The sequence below is a fragment of the Helianthus annuus genome, chromosome 14 (genome assembly GCF_002127325.2).
Source record: "Helianthus annuus cultivar XRQ/B chromosome 14, HanXRQr2.0-SUNRISE, whole genome shotgun sequence".
NCBI lineage: Eukaryota > Viridiplantae > Streptophyta > Magnoliopsida > Asterales > Asteraceae > Helianthus > Helianthus annuus.
In genome coordinates, this window is record NC_035446.2 from 163,327,751 (window position 1) to 163,354,656 (window position 26,906).

General features: G+C 35.7%; 3 protein-coding genes across 9 annotated transcripts in view; all 3 read left to right on the forward strand.

Annotated features, from left to right (window-relative positions):
• LOC110904715 overlaps positions 1-12,460 on the forward strand; it is a 28,362-nt gene extending 15,902 nt beyond the window's left edge. For 3 of the 7 annotated variants that reach the window (XM_035983482.1, XM_035983483.1, XM_035983481.1), the window contains exons 2-12: positions 818-3,507; positions 3,604-4,143; positions 5,616-6,179; positions 8,648-9,352; positions 9,848-10,675; positions 10,759-11,136; positions 11,210-11,493; positions 11,590-11,644; positions 11,747-11,882; positions 11,989-12,082; positions 12,166-12,456. In XM_035983482.1, coding sequence (XP_035839375.1) covers positions 829-3,507; positions 3,604-4,143; positions 5,616-6,179; positions 8,648-9,352; positions 9,848-10,675; positions 10,759-10,773 — 5,331 coding nt within the window. In that variant the 5' untranslated portion in view covers positions 818-828 and the 3' untranslated portion in view covers positions 10,774-11,136; positions 11,210-11,493; positions 11,590-11,644; ... (1 more) ...; positions 11,989-12,082; positions 12,166-12,456. Of the gene's footprint in view, positions 1-817; positions 3,508-3,603; positions 4,144-5,615; positions 6,180-8,647; positions 9,353-9,847; positions 10,676-10,758; positions 11,137-11,209; positions 11,494-11,589; positions 11,645-11,708; positions 11,883-11,988; positions 12,083-12,165 lie in introns of all 7 variants that reach the window. The other 4 variants (XM_035983478.1, XM_035983477.1, XM_035983479.1 and 1 more) reach the window with 4 other exon arrangements.
• Positions 12,461-14,369: 1,909 nt separating this feature from the next.
• On the forward strand, positions 14,370-16,906 carry LOC110904717 (pre-rRNA-processing protein TSR2 homolog). The gene is made up of 5 exons (XM_022150564.2): positions 14,370-14,525; positions 15,010-15,204; positions 15,767-15,855; positions 15,971-16,075; positions 16,435-16,906. The coding sequence occupies exons 2-5, from the start codon at positions 15,027-15,029 to the stop codon at positions 16,627-16,629; spliced, it is 567 nt and encodes a 188-aa protein (XP_022006256.1). The 5' UTR covers positions 14,370-14,525; positions 15,010-15,026; the 3' UTR covers positions 16,630-16,906.
• A 1,812-nt stretch (positions 16,907-18,718) lies between these two features.
• Positions 18,719-21,066, forward strand: LOC110904718 (60S ribosomal protein L23A). The gene is made up of 4 exons (XM_022150566.2): positions 18,719-18,813; positions 18,950-18,984; positions 20,306-20,669; positions 20,813-21,066. Exons 2-4 carry the CDS (start codon positions 18,972-18,974, stop codon positions 20,895-20,897), a joined length of 462 nt encoding a protein of 153 aa, XP_022006258.1. The 5' UTR covers positions 18,719-18,813; positions 18,950-18,971; the 3' UTR covers positions 20,898-21,066.
• The last annotated feature ends 5,840 nt before the right edge of the window (positions 21,067-26,906 follow it).

Genomic DNA, 26,906 nt, shown 5'->3' on the forward strand with positions numbered 1-26,906 from the left:
TGTGTGTGTGTGTGTGTGTGTGTGTGTGTGTGTGTGTGAAAGATTGTATTTTAAAACTTGAAAAAGAAAGAGGACATGATAATAGTTATATTATAATTCATGTACGTATGTAGCTCTATGAAATTATAGAGTTAACTAGTTCATACGGTTGAACCACCTGGTACAACCCAGTTCTACCGGTTGAACCATTTTTAAGGCCATCCCGGTATGATTTAAAAACCGGTTTTTAAAACATTGAGAGAGAGTGTGAGGGATGTTTATTTTATTTATATATATCTTTTTTGTTTTGTATATAATAGTCACTAAAAAGTAAATGGAAAAAATACCCTCATGTGCAAAGCACATGATCACATTTAACAAAAATATCTGACTGAGTTAGGGCTAAAGGACATAACGTGCAGGATTTTGAAACGTTAAGGACAAAACTCGTCAAATTTAAAGGCAAAGGACACCGTCTGCAATTTGGTACAAACATAAAGGACAAAACTTGTAATTTACTCTAATTTTTATTAAAATCATATTAGTATTGTGTCAATAAACCTAATGTGTAGTGAGCTAAATTATAAATTATTAAAAAGTATTTTATAATGGGCCTATATTAGAAGTGGTATGTGTTTACAATTTAAAAAAAAAAAACATACACATATCGAATTTTTTAAAAAAAAAATCTCGTACTCCTCGAAATCACGGGCCTTGTGCGGAAGTCCTCCCTGCACACCATCATAGCCGACCTTAGTATATACATATATATATTTAACTTTTAAAGTTTAAACCACACTTAGGTAACTATTTTTTTATATGTTTATGTGATTTGTAGGTCTCACAAAAATGGAGCAGACATCTCAAATTATTGGTCCGGTTGTGAATATTTTGACTACACACATCACGAAACAACTAGGATATGTCACTTCCTCCAGAAAATATGTTAGGGACATGTCAAATAAAATGACGGTCTTAGAGGGTAAAAGAGTTGATGTAGAAACGCACAAGCACGCTAACATTATAAATAATAAAGAGACACCTGCTCGTGTCGAGGGTTGGTTAGGGGATGTTGAAAATGTCAAGAAAGAAGTTCAAAGCATTTCAAGCAATGTCATTGGGTGTTTAAACATCAAAATGAGGTATCGATTAGGAAGAAATGCCTTCAATACTATCAAGGAGATTGAACGTCTTATTAGCGAAGAAATTTATTGGAGAGATGCTAATATACCTACTGGAAGAGTCAATTCGGAATCGGTTTCATGGTCTGCACCGTCAGCATCAGGTGAAATTACTCAAAGTGACTTCAAATCTAGAGATCAGACATTTAAGGATGCATTCAGGTTCCTTCAACAAGACGACAAGACTAGTCAAGTAATAGCCTTGTGTGGAATGGGTGGTGTGGGCAAAACAACCATGATGGAACAACTCAAAACGGTTGCACATGACAAGAAGATGTTTGATTGGATTGTGAAGGTGGTTATTGGAAACAATCCCAACATGCTTTCTATTCAAAATGATATAGCACTATGCACCGGTGAAGTTCTACCTGAAGCTACCAAAGCTGCAAGGGCAGAACATCTTTGTAGAAGATTCAAGAATATATTAGAAGACGAAAAAACAAAGATTCTAGTGATATTGGATGATGTATGGGAGAAGGTTGAACTAAAAGATATTGGATTAACAGGTCCTTTACCTAATGGTGTGAAGTTGTTGCTCACTTCAAGGAATTCTAATATTTGCACTCAAATTGCAGCTAGTGTTGATTTGGTTCTTCGGTTAGTTAGTGTCGATGTCTTGGAGGTGGCGGAAGCACAAGGTTTATTTTCTCAAATTACAGGACTTTCAGAGGAAGATGATCAGGATCTATATCAAATAGGATGCGATATAGTCAAGAAATGTGGCCGTTTACCACTCGCCATCAAACTCATTGGCACGACTCTTAAACATCAAGAAAATTTCGTATGGAGAACTACACTTAACCGTTTGAGGAATAATGATCTTGATGCTAATGTGCAAGAAATTATCAAGATAAGCTACGAGCATATAAAGTATGATGAGGATAAAGAGATTTTTATGCATTGTGGCTTGTTTCCGGAAGACTATAATATTCCGATAGAGCATCTCACAAGATACGTTTGGGGTCTAAAATTGTTAAGAAATGTTTCCACTTTAAGTGAGGCTAGAGATCTAACATATACAAGTGTGCGCAATCTCATAAACGCAAACTTGTTGATCAATAGCGATCACCTTGGGTGTGTCAAAATGCATGATCTGGTTCTTGCTTTTGTGTTAGGTAGAGTTTCCAAAGGCGATCCTACCTGGATTATTAACCACAGTGATATGTCCAAGTGGGGTAGAGATGAATTGAGCAATTCTTGCAGCAAAATTTCATTAACATGCAGAGGTATGCCTGAATTTCCGAGAGACTTTAAGTATGTTAATCTCTCTCTATTACAACTAATGCATGGAGATTTGTTGCTCAACTTTCCGAAAGATTTTTATGAAAATTTTGAAAATCTGGAAGTCATAGCGTATTATAAAATGCAATATCCATTGCTTCCAAGATCATTTCATTGTTCTACCCACCTTAGAGTACTTCTTCTCCATGAATGCCAGTTGATGTTTGACTATGATTTTGTTGGAGATCTTGTGAATTTGGAAGTGCTCAGCTTCGCTGGTTGTAGCATTCACAAGTTACCATCTGCAATAGGGAATTTGAGAAAGCTAAAGTTACTAGATTTAACGGGATGTGTTGACCTTCATATTGATGATGGTGCCTTTAAAAATTTACACAATCTTGAAGAGCTTTATATGAGAGTTGGTGACAAGAAAGTAGTCAGGTTCACGGAGGCCAATTTTGAAGAACTGAAGATGCTATCCAGCCAACTTTGTGCATTAGAGGTCGAGTTTGTTGAGAAGAAGACTTGGATGAAGAATGTGTCCTTTAATAAACTTGATAGGTTCAAGATATCTATTGGTTGTCTATTGGAAGTACAATATGACGACAAAATACATTTGTTTGAAAATACATTGAAGCTTGTCACTAGTTGCAACCACCTTCTTGATTTGAAAATTAGTGAGTTATTTAAGAAAACAGAGAAACTTCATTTACAAGTGGAAGATATGAGTCGTCTTGAAGATGTTTCGCACCGTCTTTATAATCAACACTCTTTTTCATATTTAAAAGACCTTGTGATTTCTGATTGTCCAAAATTGAAATACCTATTCCCAGTTTATGTGGCAAGTGGGTTGAGGAAACTTGAGCGCCTCGAAGTTTCATCATGCGCTGATTTGGAAGCGCTGGTACATGGCGATGGAAGGGAGATAAATAGTGAAAGTGAGCTGATTAAATTTGAACTGCTAAAGTTTTTGTCTTTGGAAAACCTACCGAAGCTGGTATGTATGTTCCTCATTGACCATGCAGTTGACCTACCTCAGCTCGTTGAATTAGAAGTTGATGGGCTTCCTAACTTCACTAGCATTTATTCTTACAAGGACAATATATCTACATTCTTGAATAGCAATGTAATTAATTACACATAATACAAATTGAATTTGAAACTTGTAATTTAGTAGCTATGTTTTGTTCCTAATATTGTTTGGTTGGAACTACTTTTGCAGGTTAAAATTTCAGAGTTGAAGAAACTGAAGATTACATCTATGAAGAATTTGAAGCAGATATTGGATGTTTCCAACCAATCTAGTGAGGTGGATGTTAGTAATATTTCCATGTTGAGAGAGATTGAAGTGGCGGGATGCGATAGTCTAATGAATCTGTTTCCAACCAATCCTATGAGACTACTAAAACATTTAGAAAAGCTTGAAGTTCATAGATGTGGTTCCATTGAAGTGATATTCAGCATTGACATGGGATGTGTAGGTGAAGTTGAGGAAGTTTGTAACAGCAGTTTGAGAAGAATTAAAGTGACAGATTCAGAGAAGGTAAGAGGGGTGTGGAGCATAAAATGTGGTGAATATAACTCAAGTAATAGTAGTAGTAGTAGTATCCTCATCCGTAGCATTGAAGCTGTTGAAAGCATAGTGATCAAAGAATGTAAGATGTTTAGAAATGTATTTATACCAAACAACAAGTTTGATATGAGAGCAGTTGAAGACATCATATATGAGTGTGGAGAAAGTGGGAGAAACAAAGAGCAAGAGGTATGTTCTTTCTTTTCATTAAATATTAATCCAATTATTTCTTGGTTGTTTTTTTTATTAGAGTTAATTACATAGAGGACCCTATGGTTTATAACTAATCTCACCTTTCGGTACTTTCTTTTTTTTAACATGTTTAGGTTTTATGGTTTCAATTTTGTAACACCTTTGGGTAGTAACACCAAGATTAGTTAATTTTATCAATATAATGACTAAAATACCCTTCCATTTTTTTTTAATGTTATCAATGTAACACCTTTGGGTACTAAGATCTAATTTTATTTAAGTTTAAATCAATTTTATAAAATATATTAAATTTTTTTATTTTCATCTTTTTATTATATCTCTTAATTAACATAAAATCTATTTATTTATTTTTTTCATCTTTTTATTGAATTTCTTATTTAACATAAAATCTACTAGTTAGACCAGTCTCATTCTTGTATCCACTTGCGAGGAAATTATTGTTAATTATAAGAAATTATTTTGTTAAAAAAATTATAAGAAATTATAATTAAACATTTCTAGTGAAACTTTCATCGTTTATATATTAAAATCTTCATTTTTTTTCAGTTGTTAGTGCGCATCAGTTGTATATTAATAGGTGTAAGTTTCGTATGATCATGTATAAGTTTTTGTTGTGGTGTTTATGTTTAAATCGATCTGCATGCGTTTTGTATTTAAAAAACAATGTACAATAATACAAAGCACACATAATTACTCTACATTTATTCTATAGTTAACTTTTTTTTATATGATAATTTATCAAAATATGATTATAATTATTAGTTTTTAACTATAAAAAATTTAAAATCATAATTAGTTAACATAATTGGATTCCCTTAAAATAATAATACTGGTGTAACTAGTAGATTTTATGTTAAATAAGAAATTTAATAAAAAGATGAAAATTAAAAAAATAATTATGTTAATTAAGAGATATAATAAAAAGAAAATAAATAGATTTTGTAAAATTTATTTAGGTGTTAGTACCCAAAGGTGTTACATTGATAAAATTAAAAAAAAATGGAATGGTATTTTAGTCATTATATTGATAAAATTAACTAATTTTGATGTTAGTACCCAAATGTGTTACAAAATTGAAACTACAAAACCTAAACCTATTTAAAAAAAGTTAGTACCCAAAGGTGAAACTAGCTATAAACCATAGGGTCCATCTGTGTAATTAACTCTTTTTATTATAATCATAGGCCCCCGCCGTAACGCGAGGGTGCTTAATCCTAGTTATATCTATATATCATTACCTCTATACAAACCATAATTCCTACGTTACAACAACCATTGCATCAATATATTGCAAATTATGTCTCTATATAATATATATCATTACCACTTTACAAACCATAATGCATACATTACAAAAACCATTGTATGTTGCAAATTATAGTAACACAGTTCAACTATAGTTACTGGAAATCAAATCACTAATTACGACTGTTGTGATATATATGCAGTTTAATGTCACATCCAACGAGGAGATACAAGATGTCGTTGAAAATGGTTTTAATGTTGTATTCCCATCCTATCTCATACCCACTTTCCAACATCAACTTTCTTACCTTAGTTTATCGGGTAGAGTGAATGTAGTATTTGAGATGCGCAATGGAGAACCGGAAACACCTCAGGATACTGAACAACAAATATTACTATTTCCACACCTCAAGGATTTAAGTTTAAGCCAAATGGAGACGCTGACTCATGTGTGGAAGTGCGACAATTGGAATAAATTCTCAGTTCTACATAAACAATCCTCATTCCGCAGCCTCACAACCATATACATGAGCAGATGCGACAAGATTAAGTATTTGTTTTCACCTCTAATGGCGAAACTTCTTTCCAACCTAAAGACAATCGAGATATCTACATGTGGTGGATTGGAAGAAGTTGTTTCAAAGAGAGATGACAAAGATGAAGAAATGGCTACATCTACTACCACTAATGTATTCCCTCATCTTCATTTTCTCAAACTCAGGAGCCTAAAAAATCTAAAGCGTATTGGTGGTGGTGGAAAAATTAAGGTATTATTTTAGCTATTCTTTTCATCTCTAAACTTTCTCTATGTCTCCTCTCGTTATTTATCTATCTGATCATCTTAATTCTTAAGCTAATTAACCTATAAATAAGCAACTTAATTGTGCTTAAGGTTGTTGTACCTTTAGCCAGTGGCAGAGCCAGAAATTTTTTTTATGGTGGCTTTTTTTATGGATACCCCGGTTTATAGTAACTCGGAGTAGAACTTTTTGGATCGGTTCGGATCAAGTCGGGTCAAATCACATAATAAAAATAAATATTACAGTAAAGTATAATGTCATTGAATAAAAACACATAATAAAGTTACAAAGTCATTTGAAATATATATAAAAAATGCATTTAATATTTGCTCTATACACATTTTTATGTTTTGAAAACGATTCATAATGTTTTCAATGGCAACTTGCAAAGAAAAACCTCTTTTTCATTATAACAAACAAGTGCACGCATCATTCAAATTGTCATCAAACATCCTGTTAGGTTACACAATTGAAACAAAACCAATTAGACATTGGGTTATAATGCTTACTGGAATAGAAAAAATAAAAATTAAGCATGGACCTTTAACGATTTAAAGTATACTAATTAAATTAAGTAACCGAGCTTTATATTCAATTTAACATATATTCAATTTAAAATGTTAATTCATCTCAATTCTTTTCTAATGTGATATTAATAGACAAAAATAAAAAAAATGAATTTTGCTCAGATTTATTTATTGAAGGGACTTTTATATGCAAAAATTTGTTTAGGGACTTTTATAAGACAAAAAAGAAAGTACATTGGTTTTAATGTGCCAATGATCTCTAGATCAAGTGGTGGAGGACTTGCATTTCTTTTGAGAGATGCAGGTTCGACTCCCACTTAGTGCAGAGTGAGGCATTGGTGGGCAATGATAGGAGACCCAGTGAAACCTGGGTTGGATCCTTGAGCCAAATGGGTTTTACCGGTAATTTCACCGTCGTGCCTACGGGCGGGTGGGTTACTGGGTTTTCCCCGGAATTGGTGGTGGACTCGGGTTACTCTCGGAGTACTCCGTTTGTCCAGTGGGTGTCCTGAGAGTGCTCGGGATTGAGTTTGTTGGCCATTAAAAAAAAAACATTGGTTTTAATGTGTAAAAAATTAGAAGGATTTTTATGAGAAAAAATGAACAGTATTTTAATGTGAAAAAAAGTGGAAAAACGAGAGGTGTTGTGATGTGAAAGTGAAAGGTTCAATATTTTGAAGATGTTAGGGAAAATATCATCATAAAAGGATAATATCGAATATTTTTTTCAACACATATTCTTTATTGTTTTTACCTTCCAAAATTTTGAAGATGTTAGGAAAAGATCATCATAAAAAGATCTAATCGAATATAAAATGAAAGTCAAAGTTCTCTTAAGTTAATTATAAATCTTGAATGAAATTTGCTTTGTTTAGTATATATTTTGTTTAGCAGAGGGTTTAAATGAGAAAAAAAATTGTAATTGTAAGATAAAAAAAAAGAAATATTAATCAATAAAAATGTTTCATTTAATATAAGTATTTTAATATTATATTACAAGAAGATATGGGTAAACTTATATAAATTACTAATTTGTAGTCTTCGGGGTTGTTTGTTTACCTCTTAATGGTTCAGACCTCTTATTGGTTCAACACTTAATGATTCAGACTGTTTGTTTCACGAGCAGATGTCTAAATGGTTTAGACATTTGCCTATGAACGCTTAAACATTATACTGAGTCTGAATGGTTAAGAGCACCTATCTGAATTGATTAGAAATTTGCCTCTGAATGGTTAAGCATTTTACTGGCTCTTAAAAATCGTTCAGCACTTAATAGTTTAGGCCTCTAACTAGGGATGAGGGTACCACCGGTACTAAAATTCGCCAAAACTGGGTACCAGTATTGGTACCGAAATATTCGGTAAGTACCGTATCGGTATTAGAAGGTAAAATTCGGTATTTTACAGCTACCGTACCGAACCAGTACCGATACCAAAAATGCCAAAAAGCGGGTACCGGTATCGGTACCAAAAAAATCGGTACGGAAAAATCGGTACCGGTACCCAATACCAAATGCTCATCCCTGCCTCTTACTGGTTCAGCACTTAACCATTCAGAAGTTGCCAAACAACCCATTCCTCTTTAATGGCTAACTGCATTAAATTTGTAACTTATTTTCAAATTATATATATTTTTTTTAAAATAAAATAATTTAGAGTATAAGATAAATTACGAGGTGTGTAAGATAGATTACGAGTTGTGAATAATAGATTTCAATATGTGTAGGATAACTTTTGATGTGTATAGGTGAAAAATTTAGCGTGAAAGATGATAGTGTTTAAGACTAATTAATTATCAAAGATAAAAACAATTTAATGTTTTATAGTTTTATCTTTTTTTTATCAATTAAACTTTCTTCTAAAATGAACCTCTCTCATTTTGTTAAATTCTTATTTTTATTTATTGTAGGTTTCCAAAGTCGTTGATGTTTCATGGTCCTTATGCCAGTACTCTAAAGTGATATACATATACGAGTGTCATGCATTGTCAAGTGCGATTCCATATTATGCAATAGGACAAATGCAAAATCTTCAAGAGTTGCAAGTAATTCGTTGTGGTTCAATGTTGGAGGTATTTGAAACTCAAGGGATCAACAATAGTGATGGTGGCAGTAGTAGTACTAAAATTGATGAAGGAAATGGGGGTGCTCATACTACAACACTGTCTATTCCAAAAATAAAAAATATTAACGTGCCTCAACTATCCGGCCTAAAGAAATTGACAATCGTATCTTGTAACCGTTTGCATCATGTATTCACATTTTCCACACTTGGAAGCCTGAGACAACTCGAAGTGTTAAGTATACGGAGCTGCAAGTCAATGGAAGTAATTGTGAAGAAAGAAAATGGAGAACAAAGAAAGGTTGTAGTATTTCCTCGTCTAACATCCCTTACACTACTCGATCTACCAAATCTAAATGGTTTCTTCTTGGGGATGAATGACTTCCAATGGTCCTTACTAGAAAAGGTTACGATCAGTCGATGCCCACAAATGATGGTGTTCACATCTGGTCAATCAATAGCTCCCAAGCTCAAGTATATACATACGAGATTAGGCAAACATAGTCTTGACAGCTGTGGCCTTAATTTTCACGTGACAAGAGACTTGCATCAGGTATATTTCCAATTTATTCACATAAATTATTTAACACTAAGTTTACTTATGTATACATCTATAGATTAGAAATGTGAACCTAACAAGCCTTTAGTGGAGTTGATTATCATCATTAATATTAATAATTATTATAATTTCTAACATGTATATATATATATACTTTTCAAACTTACGGATTAATTTAAAAAGTTTACTTGTGTAATAATTGCAAACTAATTCCATTTAACCAATGTAGTAGTTGAGGTTCATTAAGTTGTAATCTGGTGGCTGAAGTTTAAATAATACATCCCAAATTTCCAGCTTTTTGTTAAAACCCAATTTGTCAGTTACCGTTACCGACAGGAAGAGTTGGTACGACTGGAAAGGTATATGTTAATGTTTGCAGTTGTAATAATATAATGGTGGATATATAAATACCCTCTATCAATCCAATCCCATAGAAGGATCAAGAAAAATACATGCTTATTTTAAATATATTTCTGTTTGGCCTTGCAGACCATTTTACCAAGTTCGGAGCATACAAGCTGGTGCTCTACTACTTTGGAACCATTACCTTGGTCTTTTCATAATTTGATTGAAATAGACATGCAATGGAATCGTGATGTTAAAAGCATTATTCCCTTCAATGAGTTGCTACATCTGCAAAAGCTGGAAAGGATTCAAGTCATAAGTTGTGAAAATGTTGAGGAGGTGTTTGAAGTAGAAGCAATGGAAGAGGAATTGGGATTGGAGTTACTTTTCAGGGAAGAAGAAGACGTGGAGGTGTTTGAAGGGAGAAACAGTGAATCCCAAACTCAAACTCTACTTGTACAAATTCCAAACCTAACACAGCTGAAGTTAGATGATCTATCCCATCTCAAGTATATATGGAAGAGCAACCATCATGTGTTGGAGTTTCCAAACCTAACAACACTCTTTATTCAATCATGCCCTGTATTAAAACACGTATTTACTAGCTCCATGGTTTTTAGTATGCAACAACTTCAAGACCTATATATAGGTGGCTGCAAAAACCTGAAGGTAATTGTCAAGGAAGAAGAAGAAGAGTCTGAATGTGATGCAAAAGTCAATAAGACTTTGAAGTTACCTTGTCTAAAGTCTTTGAAACTTGAGTACCTTAAAAGTCTCGAGGGATTTTGCTTAGGGAAGGGTGATTTTTCATTCCCATCGTTACATACTTTGGAAATCAAGAAATGTCCTGAAATAAAGGTTTTCACCAAGGGAAATGTGGCTGCTCCAGCACTGCACGTAATTGATACAAGCTTTGGGAGGTGTTGCATAACAGAAGACATCGACTCCTTTATAAAAACCAAACAAAACGAGGTAACTAGAGGTTGCTTCCTTCTTTCAACATTGTTGAAATACCAAATCAATCTGAGCTTTTACATATAAATTATTTTCTGCAGGGATTTAGAGTATGAGGGAAGTTTCTCATATATACATGCAAATTGGCAAGTTGTGCCGAGGTTTCTGGCCATTTTCTTCTTATCAAACGTGAGTTCCAACTTGCATGACAAATGATGAAGGCAAGTCATCTGAATTATGTTCCCCTTGCTGAAATTTGACTAAATTCGGGCGTCGGATCAAGCTGAGATGAGTTCTCAGCCGTTTAAAATTCCCTAAAGCTTCTAGAAGCAGCATTTGGCGGCGGTTTAGCTCCTGATTTTACTCCAGTGATTTTCGCTAGATCTTCTCGTCCACGTTCCCCAAATTGATGAAGTTCCTTTATTTCGTCTCCCCTGAACGATGATGCATGTTATCATCCCGTCGGCTATGGTTTCAAGGTATTGTATCTGATTTCAAATCTTCTTCACATTCATCTTTTTTATTCTTACTGATTTTGTATTCTGATTACAGGATTCGCTATATACCTATGAATCAAGTTATCAAAGTTCGAACCGGTCTCGTCTCCGGCGTGAATTGGACCAAAAATGTAAGTGCATTGCTACTTTAAACAATTAGCGTTTATATTGTCTAATTCAAGTTGCAGGAGGCATATATTTATATATAAGTTAAACCTTTTTTTCCAAATTGACCCATTATATTTATGTGTATATATGATACTTTAATTTGTTTTGTTTGTTCGGGTTGGATATGTGACAACCATCTGCTTTACATGTTTCCTCATAAGATGTGTCATGGTAAGTCGTGTTTGGCCATTCAGGTTATTACATTCACATAAAGATTGTGATTTTAATCTGACTTTTTCTTTTGCGGTTTTATTCTTTGGTGAATAGATTATAAAGGATACATATTACTTATCTGCTTTCTACCTTGACATTGTTGAAAGAGGTAATTGGATTTTTACCTAAGCAGAGACAAATTATGTTGCTTTCAACTAAATTTCCGGTTACAGTCAAAAGAATTAAAAGACATACCTGAAACCACCTGTAGATGCCGATTTACTTCCTGAAGTGGTTCCTGGATACAAGCCACCGTCACCCTTTGTCTGGTAGATCTAAGCTCACCGATGCTGAGTTAACTCACTTGAGGAAGCAAGCTTACCATTTACCTACTCATTTTGTCCTAGGTATGCACATTAATCTTTCTGATCATTCTTATAATTACGTTTTGTAACTTGAAAGTGATTATGTGATATTTAATAATCTGAATCAAATAATCAATCACTTATGCAGGAAGAAACCGAAACCTTCAAGGCTTGGCTGCAGCCATCCTAAAACTGTGGGAATTCCTAACACAAGCAATGAGCAGATGGCCTCCGAGCTTAAGGTAACATCTTTAATTACTATCAGTTTGACCAAAAAGTCAATGCTACTGTTAACTTTGAAGCTATTATTTCGTTACATGTGCAGCTTCTCACTGGCGTATTGTTATCCATATAATACGCTACAGAGGCAAAGATTTCCTTCCTCCCGATGTTGCAGATCTTGTAACCAACTGAGAAGCGGAGATCAAAAGCTTCCAACTTCAAGAAGAAACCATACGTGCTAATACAGTTATGTTAGTTATGTTCCCATCTCAGCATGAAACGAAATGTTTTAGTTTGGAACAATTACTATTTCAAGGAATTGAAGTCGTTACAACGGCTTGAATGTAGCATGCGTTGAACCGGCTTATTTATATTTAAATTACCCCAGTTCGAATTAATTTGTTCAATGGTTCATTAGGTTCCACCAACTTGAGCTTTAAAATGCTTGAGAGCCCGACACTAAAACTATCTGGACCACTGTTGATTTCTGATGATTTTGTCTTCAAAAATACGAACCCAATTCTTGCATAAGGCTACTTCCTCTGCATCAATCCAGTTTTTCGAGTCACCCTTGTTGTGAATTACCTGGCAAACGGGTCGGGTCGGGTCATGGGTCAAAATGGGTTCGGGGTCAAAAGGGGTCAATTAAAAAAGAGGTTGATTTGGTTCGGGTCAAAAACGGGTTCGGGTCGGAACGGGTTTCGGGTCGGGTTGGTTGAAAATATTTTTTTTAAAGAGATTGTACATCAAGGGGCAATTTTGTTCGGTTCGAAACGGTTCGCGTCGAAACGGTACGGTACGAAATGCTTCGATTCAAAACGGTTTGGGTCGAAACGGTTCGCGTTGAAACGGTTCGATTCGAAACGGTACGGGTAACGGTACTGGTCAAAACGGTTCACGTCGAAACGGTACTTCTTACGTTCCAGATGCTGCAATTGAAAACAAAGTTCTAACTCATATACTCATATCACAATTCGTTGTAGCATAAAAGCCTGAGAAATCACAAATGTTTTCTTAAAAGGAAGCTCATACTTTGTAGTTAGAATTTCTTTAAAAAGTCATTAACCATGTTGATTTCTAGTGATTCTCATAACACAGCATCGTCGACTAAGCCACATTTGCCCATGCGTCACAGGTATAACAAGTGGCAAATGAGAATAATTTTTTTTGTCCCATCAACAACACCCTGGGTGTAGGATTTTTTTTAGATTTCTTTTTGTTATGGGTCAAAATGGGTACGGGTCGAAACGGTTTGATTCGAAACGGTATTGGTCGAAACGGTACGCGTCGGCAGAGCCGTTCCAATGTTTTTGGAGGCCTTAAGCGAACTACAAAGTCAGGGCCTATTGAATTAGTATAAAGGAATTGAGATTGAGATTTGAGACATTGAATAACCATAGCGATGATTTTTCCTAATCTTGGCCCTAATTTTGCTCAATCCGCAATCAGTTTCACATTGGTTACTCAAAAGACGCCGCAAGTAACGAGGGTTGATGTGTTGTGTGAGTGGACAACGCAGACTCCTACAGTGGCGGACCCAGAAATTATTTGCTGGGGGTGCGGATGAGGTGTTCAACCATATTTTCAAGGGGTGCGGTCGGGTTTTTTGCCTAAAATATACACTAATTTTTTTTTTCAAGGGGTGCGGCCGCCCACCCTGACCACTATGTAGGTCCGCCCCTGGACTCCTAGTGTAAATTCTAAATCTTGGGCCTAGAAACGTTGTTTAAATGGCAAAAAAAAAAAACAAGTCTAATTCTAATATATGAAAGGAAATAAAATTGGAGGCCCTTGTTTTTTGGTGGCCCTAGGCCTTAGCCTAGATTGATAAGCCTTACGGGTCAGCCTTGCGCGTCGGAACGGTTCGCGTCGAAACGGTACGGTACGAAACTCGTCTCGTGCGGAAACCTCCTCTCGGCCGAAAACCCGTTGTGATCCGAAACCAGTCCCGTGCAGAAACCCGTGTCGGCCCGAAACCCGACCCGAACTGACCCCGTTCCGATCAATAACCTGCGTCGTGCCGAAACCCGTCTCGGCCCGAAACTCAATTTGAACTGAACCCGTTCCAATCCAAACCCGTTTCGTGCCGTAACCCGTCTTGTGCGGATACTTGTGCCGGCTCGAAACTCATTCTGATCCGAAACCTGCCCCGTTTTTTAAGACATTTACCCACATCGACCCATTTATTTAACGTTGTCAACCCGTTTGACCCATTTATTGTAGATGTGAGATTTTTGTTGGCCCCTTCTATTGTAATTTTTTCTTTTTTGTAAAAGTTACAACTTACAAGCAACGAGGCCCAGTAATAAGGCAAGTGGGCCGAAATGCAGCAGGTTTTCTCGCCTATTTTTATTTTCTCTCCTGCGCCCGTCCTCTTCTTTTACATCCCAAAATAACAAGATTCGAATTCCCACAGCAGCCGTTGCTTTCATCATCACCCCCAATTTCCAATTATTATCGTCGGTAAATCACTTTCTATTATTTCTTTCCACTCTGTCTGTTTGTGTTACCTAATCAAATTCTCTAAATATCGCCGTTCGGTTTTATGTAATTTCAAGCTAGTTTTTGATATAATAACCCCTTCAATAGCCTGTACTTTGATCACTATAAGGTTTCTAATTTAATGGAAACGTAGTTTTACTTAAAAGAGTTTGGATGATATGTACCAATCGGGTTTAGATAACAGTAGAATGGATCGGTCAATTTAAGAAGTATATTTAGAGTCATTTCATTCATGAAAACAACTACTAACTGTTGTAAATAATAACTACTCTAGCACTAATACCACTAATGACTAAACAGTAGTAAACCTGCTTGCTACTCTAAATCAACTAACAAACAAACAACTAGTAAATACGAAAAGAAGAAGTTGGGTGTATACCACGGGCTATGTGGGTTTCGGGAGGACATGTATCATTCGATTACCAACAATAGTTGATGTGTGTAGGGGAATCCGCAACAGTGATGCCTGCTCAACTCACACCCGAGGCTGCCATTCAGCTAAGAGAAGGGATCGGTTTGCTTCTTGGTAGATGGAGCGCTCTTCAGATGGCTATTCAGAACGAATGGGGTGGGCGTGACACTCGTCAGAGAGCCCAACAGCTTACCCTTGATATCTACCAATGGCTTATCAGACCTTCTGGTATTTACTTAGCTTTATCTATTCATTGCATTAGTAGGTTTATATATCCACAATTGTGCTTTATCCAATGCAAAGTTTATTATTTAGTTACATGTTTTTAGTGGGTGTTTGGATGTGCATTTAAACCAGTTATTTGGAATAATCACTGATCAGTCTTGAGCGTTTGGTTTATGGTCAAAGTTATCAACTTTGCAGAAACTCTATAAGAAATTGTTACAAAAATATTAATTAATGCTTATGCTTTTACGAGATTTTGGTTTTGATTTATTGAATCACAGTAATCACTTTAAAAGCGCACATTCAAGCTCCCTCGTAGTCTTGATTACCAAACAAAACAGACATTGTATCAGCTATTCTTCAGTTTTTAGAAACAACCATGATGGTAATATTTTTTGACAAATATTAACCATGAGTCAGGGTGATTACACATCTTATTCAGTTTATTAAGATAATTTAATTTGTCTGAAAAGAGTATTTCTTTGTTCAAATTATATTTGGGATTCAATGCTCTTAGCACTGGTGTTACGTGCTTCTGTTTTGTAACATTTGTTTAATCTGTCAGAGGGGTTATACGTCGACGAATTGGAGGATTTACTTGATGACTTTATGCTCTCTCTTAATACCGAGATCGATGACGGTAGCATTGAGGAGGTATGATACATATATGTAACCAGTTGTAGTTATGTTATGTTTCTTGAACTCTTGATCAGTTACCGTCTAGCTACTATCCTTGTCTTATTATTCATCTTTTTTATATTGTAATCAGATAGCAGAAAACTTAATGATAATGCATGAAGAATGTTTGGAAGGTAACTTTGCCTCCATTGGACGGCTAAGGCAATCCGTTCCTACTTCTAATCAACAAATACAGGTATTATGTCAAATTTGTGTTTTATCACCCTTTTTTCGTTTTTGTCAATAGTTAAGCTAATAATATTCTCTTTTATGGACACCCTTATTCAAGTAAAACACGTCAATCACTATTCGGATTAGTTATAAACTTATAATTAATAAATTATGTGCTCCTTAAGGTTCATGTTTTCTTAATCCAGTTGATGTGAGATACGTTTTTCTTCCTTTTTAATACGCCTTTATTTGTAAAATGTGATTTTACCATGATTTTGAAAATAAAGATGTATTCCTTATACCCATTAGGCCATTACTTATTATTTTTTTTTTCATTTTGAAATATTTACAACGAGAAAATGTGTTACTTTTGTATATCGTTAGGTTGTGAAAGGTGGTGAAGATGATTCAGATTCTGCATCAAGCTCAGGGGATGATGAATCAATGGAGGATGCAAATGAAGATGAAGATGAAGGTGAAAATGACTCTGCACCACAGGATCCAGTGGCAGCACCGAAGGTGGATGCAGATGGCTGGACCGTAGTTTCTTCTAGAAGAAACAGAGGCGGCAGGCCTTGAGTTTCCGTCTTTTCATCTCTATAATTATACAACTCGTTTCTCGAACAGATATTTTATACACAAGTATGAAGTGTTCAAGTTCTTTTTTTGCTGTGTTTAGTCAGACATGAAGAATTATGTGCTTGTGTTTTAGATGTACTTGTCCCATGTCTGAGGTTTTGTCTGACAATGATTTGTTATGCAGCTAACTTATTTGGTTTGTTTTATCAATTTATGTAGCTGGTTAAAACATGTTGTAAACTCATCTTTGTATAATTGTATTAACTACTTACATGGATGTGTTTTGTTGCATATGTATGCAAATTTGAAAGTGTTTTCATTCAAAGACTTCAATACTTAAAAATTTATCTATGCAAATTCTAAATGCCATCAAGGCTAAGTGGAAAGGACCAATGTAGAAGTAAAGGTCTCCGATATGTGGAAGCGTCCATCTAGGGTAAATGGTAATCGACTACAACGCTTCTCATAACCTTGTTTCGCTCAAAAAAACCAAACATCAAAACTGAAAAGGGGAGAGGCGATGTGAACATGATAAACTCCAATGCAAAACGCTTCTCATAACTTCTTGTGTAATTTTTGATGGGAAATCCCTATGATGTCTGTTAACTTGCTGTGTAATCCATGACGGGGGAAAGATTGGAGCGAGGTCCTAGGGAAGCAAATACCAGTCATGCATTTTAAGAAATGATGCAAATGCAAGTAAGGAATCTTGGTGTTTGGCTATAAGAACACATGCCGTGGGTCGGGAGGTCACCGGCCATGAACCTCCACTTAAAGTTTTTCGACCAAAAACCTTCCACATATCTCCACCAGTTTCTCTCATGGCCCTCTTGTAACCCGTCTTCTCCTCCTAAGGGTCAAACGCCTTCTTTCTTTGCATCCTCTATCTTTCACATAAGAGTTTTTGAAGTCGACAGACCCCATTGCAGATGCTCTAATAATAAAGAAACAAATAGTTGTTTGTATAATTATATCAAAATATGTTACACGTGAATAACTTTATACAAATACTTAAAACTAATTTGCATAACATTAGTATAAGCATTCTCATTCTCATTCTCATTCTCATTCTCATTCTCATTCTCATTCTATACAAAAGGTAGATAGGGGAATAGTGCCACACAGCTGTGTGGCACTCCCCTATTCGACCATCAGTTTTATCATTTTATATTCGTTTTAAAATTACGATTTCGTTCTTAATTTAAAATAAAATTATGTTTTCACCCCCACTTCAAAATAAAATTACGTTTTTGTCCCTCGCTCAAAATTATGATTTTGTCCTCGGTTCAAAATTATAATTTTTCCCCATATTACAACTACAATTTTGGCCCCGGTTCAGAATAAATTTTTGCTTTTGCCCAAACTAAAAATGACGATTTCGCATTTTCTTTCAAAAATTATGATTTCGCCTTAAGTTTAAAATTATGTTTTTGATTGGTTCAAAATAAAAGTATGCTTTTGCCCCCCCCCCCCCCAATTTAAATTACGATTTTGCCATCATTTCAAAATTTTGATTTTGCCCGAGTTCAAATTAAAAATATAGTTTTGTCCCCAGCTTAAAATTACGATTTTATCCTTAGTGCATAGTTATATTACGATTTTGTCTTCGGTTCAAATTTATAGTATTGCCATCACTTTAACTTTTGGCGAATTACGATTTTACCCAAGTCAACAAATACAACTTTACCCTCAGTTCAAATTACATTATTGCTATCGTTTTAGTTTTTTTAGCAAAACTATAAAAGTGTTATTTTAATTGGTTGACTGGATTTAATTTTTTCTCATGTCACGGAGTTGTCTAACACTCGCTCATTAATCCTGACAAACTATAGTTTTGCCCTGTGCTCAGAACTACGGTCTTGTCAACGTTTTAGTTTTTTTTCCTAACAAAACTATAATAGTGTTTTTTAATTGATTGAGAATTATTCGGCTATCGCCCCGCAACGCGGGCGGGGCATCACCTAGTCTTAAAACATAAAATAAAAATAGATACGTGAATAGTAAAATAAATAGAGAGAGAAAAATATTAAAAAAAATATGTGCTCTTTAAATGGGCTTATTAAGCCCAATCGACCCATGGATAGTGAAACCCTGTGGCCCATTAAAACACTATGTTGTGTTTGCTGCTATAAATCTCATAGGGCGAAACCCTAGCTGCAGCTCTTCTTCATCACCGTTTTGCAGGTATGCTTCTTCTCCCTTTCAATCTGGCTTACAGGCTTTACAAACTTGAACATATAGATCTATCGCGTATGATCTTTTGCTTTTACACATAGTTATTTCGATATAGTTCTGAATTATCCATACATGTGATTTTCAGTTGTTCGGTTATTGGAGTAGCAATGGCGCCTAAAGGTTCGTATTCCTTTTCAATGAAACGTATTGTTCAATTTGTATGTGTGTCGTTAAGTTTAGCTATTGAGTAATGAAAGTATGAACTACATTTTGCTGGAAAAAAATGTTATTTTTAGTTCACTTGTGTATGTTAAGTTACAAAATATTAGGTGTGTTGAATCAAACATAGGTTGATTTCCAATGGATGTAGCCTTAGTTAATTGTTGAACATGTTTATTTCCAATGTAGAATTATTTTACAGAAATAGGTGGAATGTAAATTGAATAGTTAATAGAAAAATGTATTCATCTAATTCATTATGGTTCTCTGGATGTGTAGTACTATTTTGAACATGTGTTGCAACTATATCTGATATTTTGAGTTTATGATTCTATTTGGAACTTGCATAGAATTTATTAGAGCCATTTAAACTATCAGAATCAACTATTCTTTTAAATCATAACCTTGGTTTTAAAATGCACTCATAATGCGTGATGCGCCCGATGCGCTGATGAGAGCGCATCGCCACATCTGATGCGTTGCGTTTACGTGATGCGAGTATATTGCGCGCATTTCGCATAATGCGCTCTGATGCACGTAACATTGTTTCTTGTGTTTTTTTCCAGATTTTATGAACTGGGTTCGGTTTTTCAATAATTAATATCTTAGTATGCTTGATTTGAACCAAAAAGCACAACTCTTATCTTCTTATTGCGTCATTCGTTTTACTTCAAGTATATTTTCACAAGTTTTTATGCATAAATAAATTTTTTAATATTTTTTTATATAGAGCGCATCACGCAATTTAAAACCAAGATCATAACCATAGTGCATAGTTTTAAATCATTTGTTCAAACTATTTGACTGTTTTGGCTATAAGAATTCATTCTTGAAGTTGGAGATAAAATCATAGAACCCTTTCTACGTATTAGGGATGGATTGTTGCAACATTAACAATGAGTTCTCGTGGTTTCAATCTATGCAGTTAATATCGGTGATATATCGGTTATATCTGTCTCTTAGTAAAATAGTGTCAAATGTCGGTCAAAATATTGGTACCGATATTATCGGTGATATTGACCGATATATCACTGAATTATTGGTGTTAAATTGCTCTATATATAAATTCTGCATTATATTAAAATTACCGATATCCCACTGATATCTTACCGAGATAACCTATATTTCAAATATCGGTGCTTGACCGATATCCGATATCTTACCGCATTAACTGCATAGGTTTCAATCCATCATTTTTTTTTTCATTTAGTTCTCTGTATCAGTAATTTTCACATGCACCTTTCACTAATTTTTCTGAACTTTTTAATTTTTTTTCTTATAGCTGACAACATAAAGAAGACTGATGCAAAGTCTCAGGCTTTAAAGGCAGCCAAAGCTGTGAAAACAGGTTCAACATTCAAAAAGAAGGCCAAGAAGATCCGAACTAAGGTCACCTTTCACCGCCCAAGGACTTTGAAGACAGACAGGAACCCGAAGTATCCCCGCATCAGTGCTCCACCAAGGAACAAGTTGGATCACTATCAGATTCTTAAGTATCCTTTGACAACTGAATCTGCAATGAAGAAGATCGAAGACAACAACACTCTTGTTTTCATTGTTGACATCCGTGCTGACAAGAAGAAGATCAAGGCCGCAGTCAAGAAGATGTATGACATCCAGACCAAGAAAGTCAACACCCTAATCAGGTATTTCTGCAATATATCATAAGTCACCCGCTTTCAGTAATATTGAGTTTCTGGCTGCTTCGCTTTTTTTTTTTTTTGGTTTATATTTTGTTTATTGTGTTTCAAGGATCCATCTGTTTATGTTTTGTTTGGATGTAATGTAGACCTGATGGAACGAAAAAAGCTTATGTGCGGCTGACTCCGGATTATGATGCGTTGGATGTTGCTAACAAGATTGGAATCATCTAAGCTTAAGCTGTTATTGCTTCAGTCGAAAGGTGTATTGTCATTTTTGACATTATTGTTAGTTTTGTTGTCTGGAATAGAGTTTGAAATTTCTTATGTTTGATCAAGGATGTTAATGGATCATATTTTAATAGTTGGAGTTGCTGTTTCAATTTTTGAGAGTTTACATTCATTCATTGTCTTCAAAAGGCCCTTTTATGTTTGTAGTTGTTTTCTTTGATATTGTTTTCAAGATCCATTTTAGGTGTAATTATTTAACATGGAGATTGAAATCCTGTTTTCAAGATCCACTCTTTTAAAAAACTCGTGGCTCGCAGCTCGCTCGAAAAAAGCTCGGCTCGAAATTGGCTCGGTTGTAAACGAGCCAGCTCGGCTCGGTTTGTATACAAGCTGAGCTCGAGCTTGGCTTGGCTCGGCTCGTGAGCTGGCTCGATAAGGTTTACATCTTTCATTTTTTTCCCACATCGCTTAGAAAACAAAAACTAAGGGAGTATTACCCTGTAAAAGAAGGCAATTATGGCCCTTAGTCTATTAAAAGGGTAATTGCACGGTACCCCTGACCGCGGAAGGGATTTCCCTTCCCAGTTCACCACCCGACAAGGATCCCTGGCGGCAAATACCCATAGCCATCAAAGAGGGGTAAGAAACATGTTTCGAACCCGAGACCTCGAGTGTCCTCGGTCCGGCTTTAAAGCGGGTGTCGGTGGCCACCAAAGTGACACTAATGGGAATTGAACTTGGGTCTCTATTGGAGAACCCAAGTCACTCCACCACTAGGCCACTTGCGGTGGTTCCCTTAGTCTATTAAGAAATCATTTTTAAAGGCTTTTTAAGTAGTAAATTTTGTAGATCTTTGTTAGTTCGAGTTAGATCGAGCCGAGCTCGCTCGAATTCTAATCGAATCGAGCTCGAGCCTCAAATCTCAGCTCAATTTGAAATTCGAGCTCAAGCCGAGCCAGCTCGAATCGAGTTCGAGCCGAGCTTGAGCTGGGTCTAGCTTGGCTTGTTTACAGCCTTATGCTTGCTTACTTTTAAGTGGGTTAATTATAGTCTAGTTAAGGTTTTCTTTTCTTTTTCTTTAACTAACACCATCTAGACATGTTTTTTAAACTACACTAATGTCGACGAACTAGAACTCAAACCATTTGAGAAAAAAACATGTTTATTACATTTGTTAATAGTGTTAGATTACAAGTCATTTTGGTGTGTAATGAGGTTATACATTGTTTTATTCTTATAACACTGGCATACTTTTAGTACGTTCAAATGAGTTGCCAACCCCCACCCCACACACACACACATCATTCATTGATTGTTGGTTGTATATGACCACTGTTGATTTAGTCGTGGCAAATTGTGGTGGAAGGGGGCGAGCAACATGGAGCACAAAAGCTTAAGAATTTAGGTTCATTCTTCCAAAGTGGCGGGGTTCCAACGATGAAAACACGTGTCACTACTGAAGGTCGGGTTGTCTAATTAGGTTCAAGAATTTAAGGTCGTTCGTCCAAATGAAGAGCAGTCATAAGGGTATACGAGACAAGGGGAGGCTCTATAGGCTATAGCATTGTGGTTCTCCCAACTATATTAGATGGAATTGATTGTTGGGCTGTTAAAATGATGCAAGCAAAAAAGGTGGATGTGTGGGTACAGTAGACAGTTAAATCAGGATAAAAATGAAGTTTGTGTGTGGTTTTTTTTTTTTTTTTTTTTTTTTTTTTTTTTTGAGAAAAACTTGGGGTGACACATTTTTTCGGATAATATATGGGAGGGGATGTTAAGATCGTCTGAACATGCATAGAGGAGATACATGATGACACCGGTAAGAAACGTGGAAACACCTAACTATATTATGTATATAATTTTTGAAAATAAAACATGACACACATGTAAAAGTTTAAATGTGAACGTAAAGTCATATATCACATCACTGTAGGAATGACTTTTCTCTAACATTCTATATGATATATCTAGGGTGGCAATAAAAACTCAAACATGATATTTTGTGTTATTTTGGGCCTTTTTTAAAAAGTAAATAAGTCAGAATGGGCTAAGGATTTAGTTAAGATGGGTTAGGATGGGTTTTAAAATGGCCCCCCTTATTCCCACACCCCCTAAATCTTATTTTCACATCCCTCGTGTATACGGGCCATATACAAATATACGGCCCGTATATAATGTTTTTGAATAGGAAAATGCGCAGAGAATGTTTTTTTTTATTTTATTATATACGGCCCGTATATAGTTATACGAGCCGTATACAAATGTATACGATTTATAAAAAGTATACGGCTCAATTGATTTATTTCTGAGGTTTTTGATGTTTACCAAATGTATACGGGCCGTATAAATGTATACGGGCCGTATAGATTGATGTTTTTCAATTATCACGTTTTTTCCCGTAAAAACACCATCAATCAAGGGTTTCTAAACTCTTCATCACCTTAAACAACGTTGATCGGAACACGCCACTTAAATCGGAGGACATGTAGAGTAACGTTACCGATGAGTCCGTTGATCAAGTAACTAGCACCTTTAAACAACGTTGCTAGGAACACGCCGCTTAAATCGGAGGACAAGTAGAGTAATGTTACCGATCAGTCCGTTGATCAAGTAACTAGCAGAAGAACCCGGCGCAAACAAGTTCTCCACAGTTTGTTATTCAGATCTCTATTCGGTCATCTTTCCAAACTACAACACACGATAACTTTAAACTTTATAGTGTGTGATTTGACCAGGAGGTGATTTGCTACTTTTAATAAGCTGTCATAGTTGTCAAATTCGATTTCAACAAATCTTTTCCTTTTCCTTCAATTTCTAGAACATTCTCCGTAACATGAAGACGTGTCGGGTTCTTCTACTAGTGGTATTTTAATGAAGTATTGAAGATTGAATGTGCAAACCCAACCGTTTTTTACTACGGAAACGATGGCTATGCGAAATACAAACCCCAATTTAAGCGGGTCGTATACAAACCCAACCGTTTTTTTTACTACGGAAACGGTGGCTATGCGAAATACAAACCCCAACCGTTTTTTACTACGGAAACGGTGGCTATGCGAAATACAAACCGCAACCGTTTTTTACTACGGAAACGGTGGCTATGCGAAATACAAACCGCAATCTTCTGTGACTATGGGAAACACAAGTTTTCTTTTTGAGCTTGATGGATGTCCGTTATCTCAGTTGAGGCGGGCATTGTTTAAATCTCAATATAAGTAGATGTTACGTGTAACTTAATTAAACCAAGAACAAAGCCTGTTTCGAAACACATGTGTTCGTATCAACGTTGTTTATCACCCTGTGTGAGCATTGGAAACCCGACAAACAGTCTTGACAACTGTGACAGCTTATCTATCAAAAGAATGCATACATAAATAGTTATAGTGGACGAAGCAAAGAGACCGTTGTGTATATGAATCACGTTTTTTTCTAATTAGCGTTGTTAACTACCTAGAAATTGATATGGTGAGTTGGTAATCAAAATCAAGATGTCAGACAACGTGCCTTTCGAGATCCAAGAGGAAATAATCAAATGGCTTCCAGTAAAATCACTGATTCGGTTCCGATCAGTCTCCAAATCATGGAAAGCCGTTGTTGTTATTTTGCCTATCTCGGTTGTTCAGTACTTTCGTGATAATAAAACAAGCATGCATTGATTTTGCCAATATTGAAGGAGAGAATCTGGCCATAAGCGTTGTGGATTATCAGCGTTATTCGAATGTAAGTGGATCGGGTTCTGCTAGTTATTCGGAATGTTTCGAATCATCACAGAAGACGTGTCGGGTTCAACTCTCCTATATCAACATACTCTTCTCCAGACGCTTAGTTGTTACGAATGACAACTTGAGGGGTCTAGTTAACTTTCAGATTCAGATTCAGGAAGCAGATGATTGGAGCGCAGGAATCAATGCAAAACCCTCACCCTCAAAATCAACCAAAAACCAAAGGAAAAAGGGCAGATAATGGTTGATGGTTCTTCGTTGAGGAAACCAGTGATGAACTTGTACTGTAGAAACCGGTGATGAATTTGTGTATCTAAATCAGGTTCTTTGCCTTAGATCGGTCATTCCTTGTGATACATGAACGTTGTATTCTTGTCTTTCAGAAATTCCATTGTTTAAATCAGAATCAGGTTCTCAAAACAAGGATCGTTCTAATAGATTAAAGAGAATAAACCAATTTTTACTATTTTTTACCCATAGTATACGGGCCGTATAACAATATACGACCCGTATACATCGCTCGTATACATGGTATACGACCGGTAAAAAAACTTTTACCGAGAGTATACGGCCATATAAAACGTATACGGCTCGTATACATAGGGTAAAAACCTCTGTAATCTTTATATAGTGTGTGATTTGACCGCTTGTATTAAGTTATCTCCGTAACATGAAGAGAAATCAATTGTATTTTTTTCGTTGCTTCTCTTGTTAAGTTTCTGAACCAACCGAAATCCACAAATTCCAACAGTTTCTTCGTTTTTACACAACTGAAGGTTCAGTGCACGAAAAGTTTCTTACGAACGATATGTATCAGGAAGCTCAGTATCAACAACTTGTGAGTGGGAATATGGCTATGAATACGTGTCGGGTTCTGGTAGTTATTCGGAATGTTTCGAATCATAACAGAAGACGGATGCGGTTTGCATATTCAATCTCCGTTGCTTCATTAAAATTACACCCTGTGTGAGCATTGGAAACCCGACAAACAGTCTTGACAATTGTGACAGCTTATCGTTGTTAACTACCAAAAGAATGCATACACAAATAGTTCTATTGGACGAAGCAAAGAGACCGTTGTGTATCTTAATCAGGTTCTCAAACAACTCTCCTATATCAACATACTTTTCTCTAAATGATAATGGCTGATGGTTTTTCGTTGAGGAAATGATAGGCCTGGTAACCGGAAGAGAAATCAATTGTGTTTTTTTAGTTGCTTCTCTTGTTAAGTTTCTGATCCAACCGAAATCCACAAATTCCAATAGTTTCTTCGTAGATTCCGTACGGTTTCCAAACTCTTTCACTCATAGTTAACATTCACTGTGGTGGATGCAAGCATAAAGTTAGAAAAATACTCAATAAGATTGGTGTTTTGGTAGGTTGAAAGAGGTGAATGGTCCTTGTTTTTCCATGTATGTGACAAAACAAGGATCGTTCTAATCATCACAGAAGACGTGTCAGGTTCTTGCAACTTAAATCCACAATCAACGTATACAGATGCAAGAGAATGGCGAGTTATTTTCAGTTATTTCTGTTGATCCACAAATTCCATTGTTTAAATCAAAATCAGGTTCTCAAGACAAGGATCGTTCTAATACATTAAAGAGAATAAACCAATTTTACCATTTTTAACCCATAGTATACAATCGGTAAAAATATTTTTTACCAATCGTATATGGCCGTGTAAACGGTATACGACCCGTATACGCATGGTAAAAAATGGAAAAAACCTCTTAATCTATTAGAACGATCCAATAAACGAAGAACAAAACCTATTTTCAAAACACATAAACATCTGTTTCCTGAATCTGAATCTGAATGTTAACTCTTTCCTTTTCATGAGGTAAAACCGGTTTCAACATCAAGGGTTGTATCGGAATCAGGCGTTGGAAGGATTGTAGTAGTAGGACATTGGTACCACTGTATTTTTTTAGTTGATTCTCTTGTTAAGTTTTTCTGACCCAACCGAAATCCACAAATTCCAACAGTTACTTTGTAGCTGAAACCAAACGTAGACGGGGATGATAGGCCTGGTAACCGGAAGAGAAAGAACGGCAGTGATTCAGAATGTTTCGAATCATCACAGAAGACGTGTCGGGTTCTTCTGCTAGTGATTTGGAATGTTTCGAATCATCACAGAAGACGTGTCGGGTTCTTCTGCTAGTAGTATGAGTCTGAGTCCATTGTGGTTCGTGAATGTTTCGAATCATCACAGAAGACGTGTCGGGTTCTTCTGCTAGTAGTATGAGTCTGAGTCCATGCGACAGACACAATTCTTGCAACTTAAATC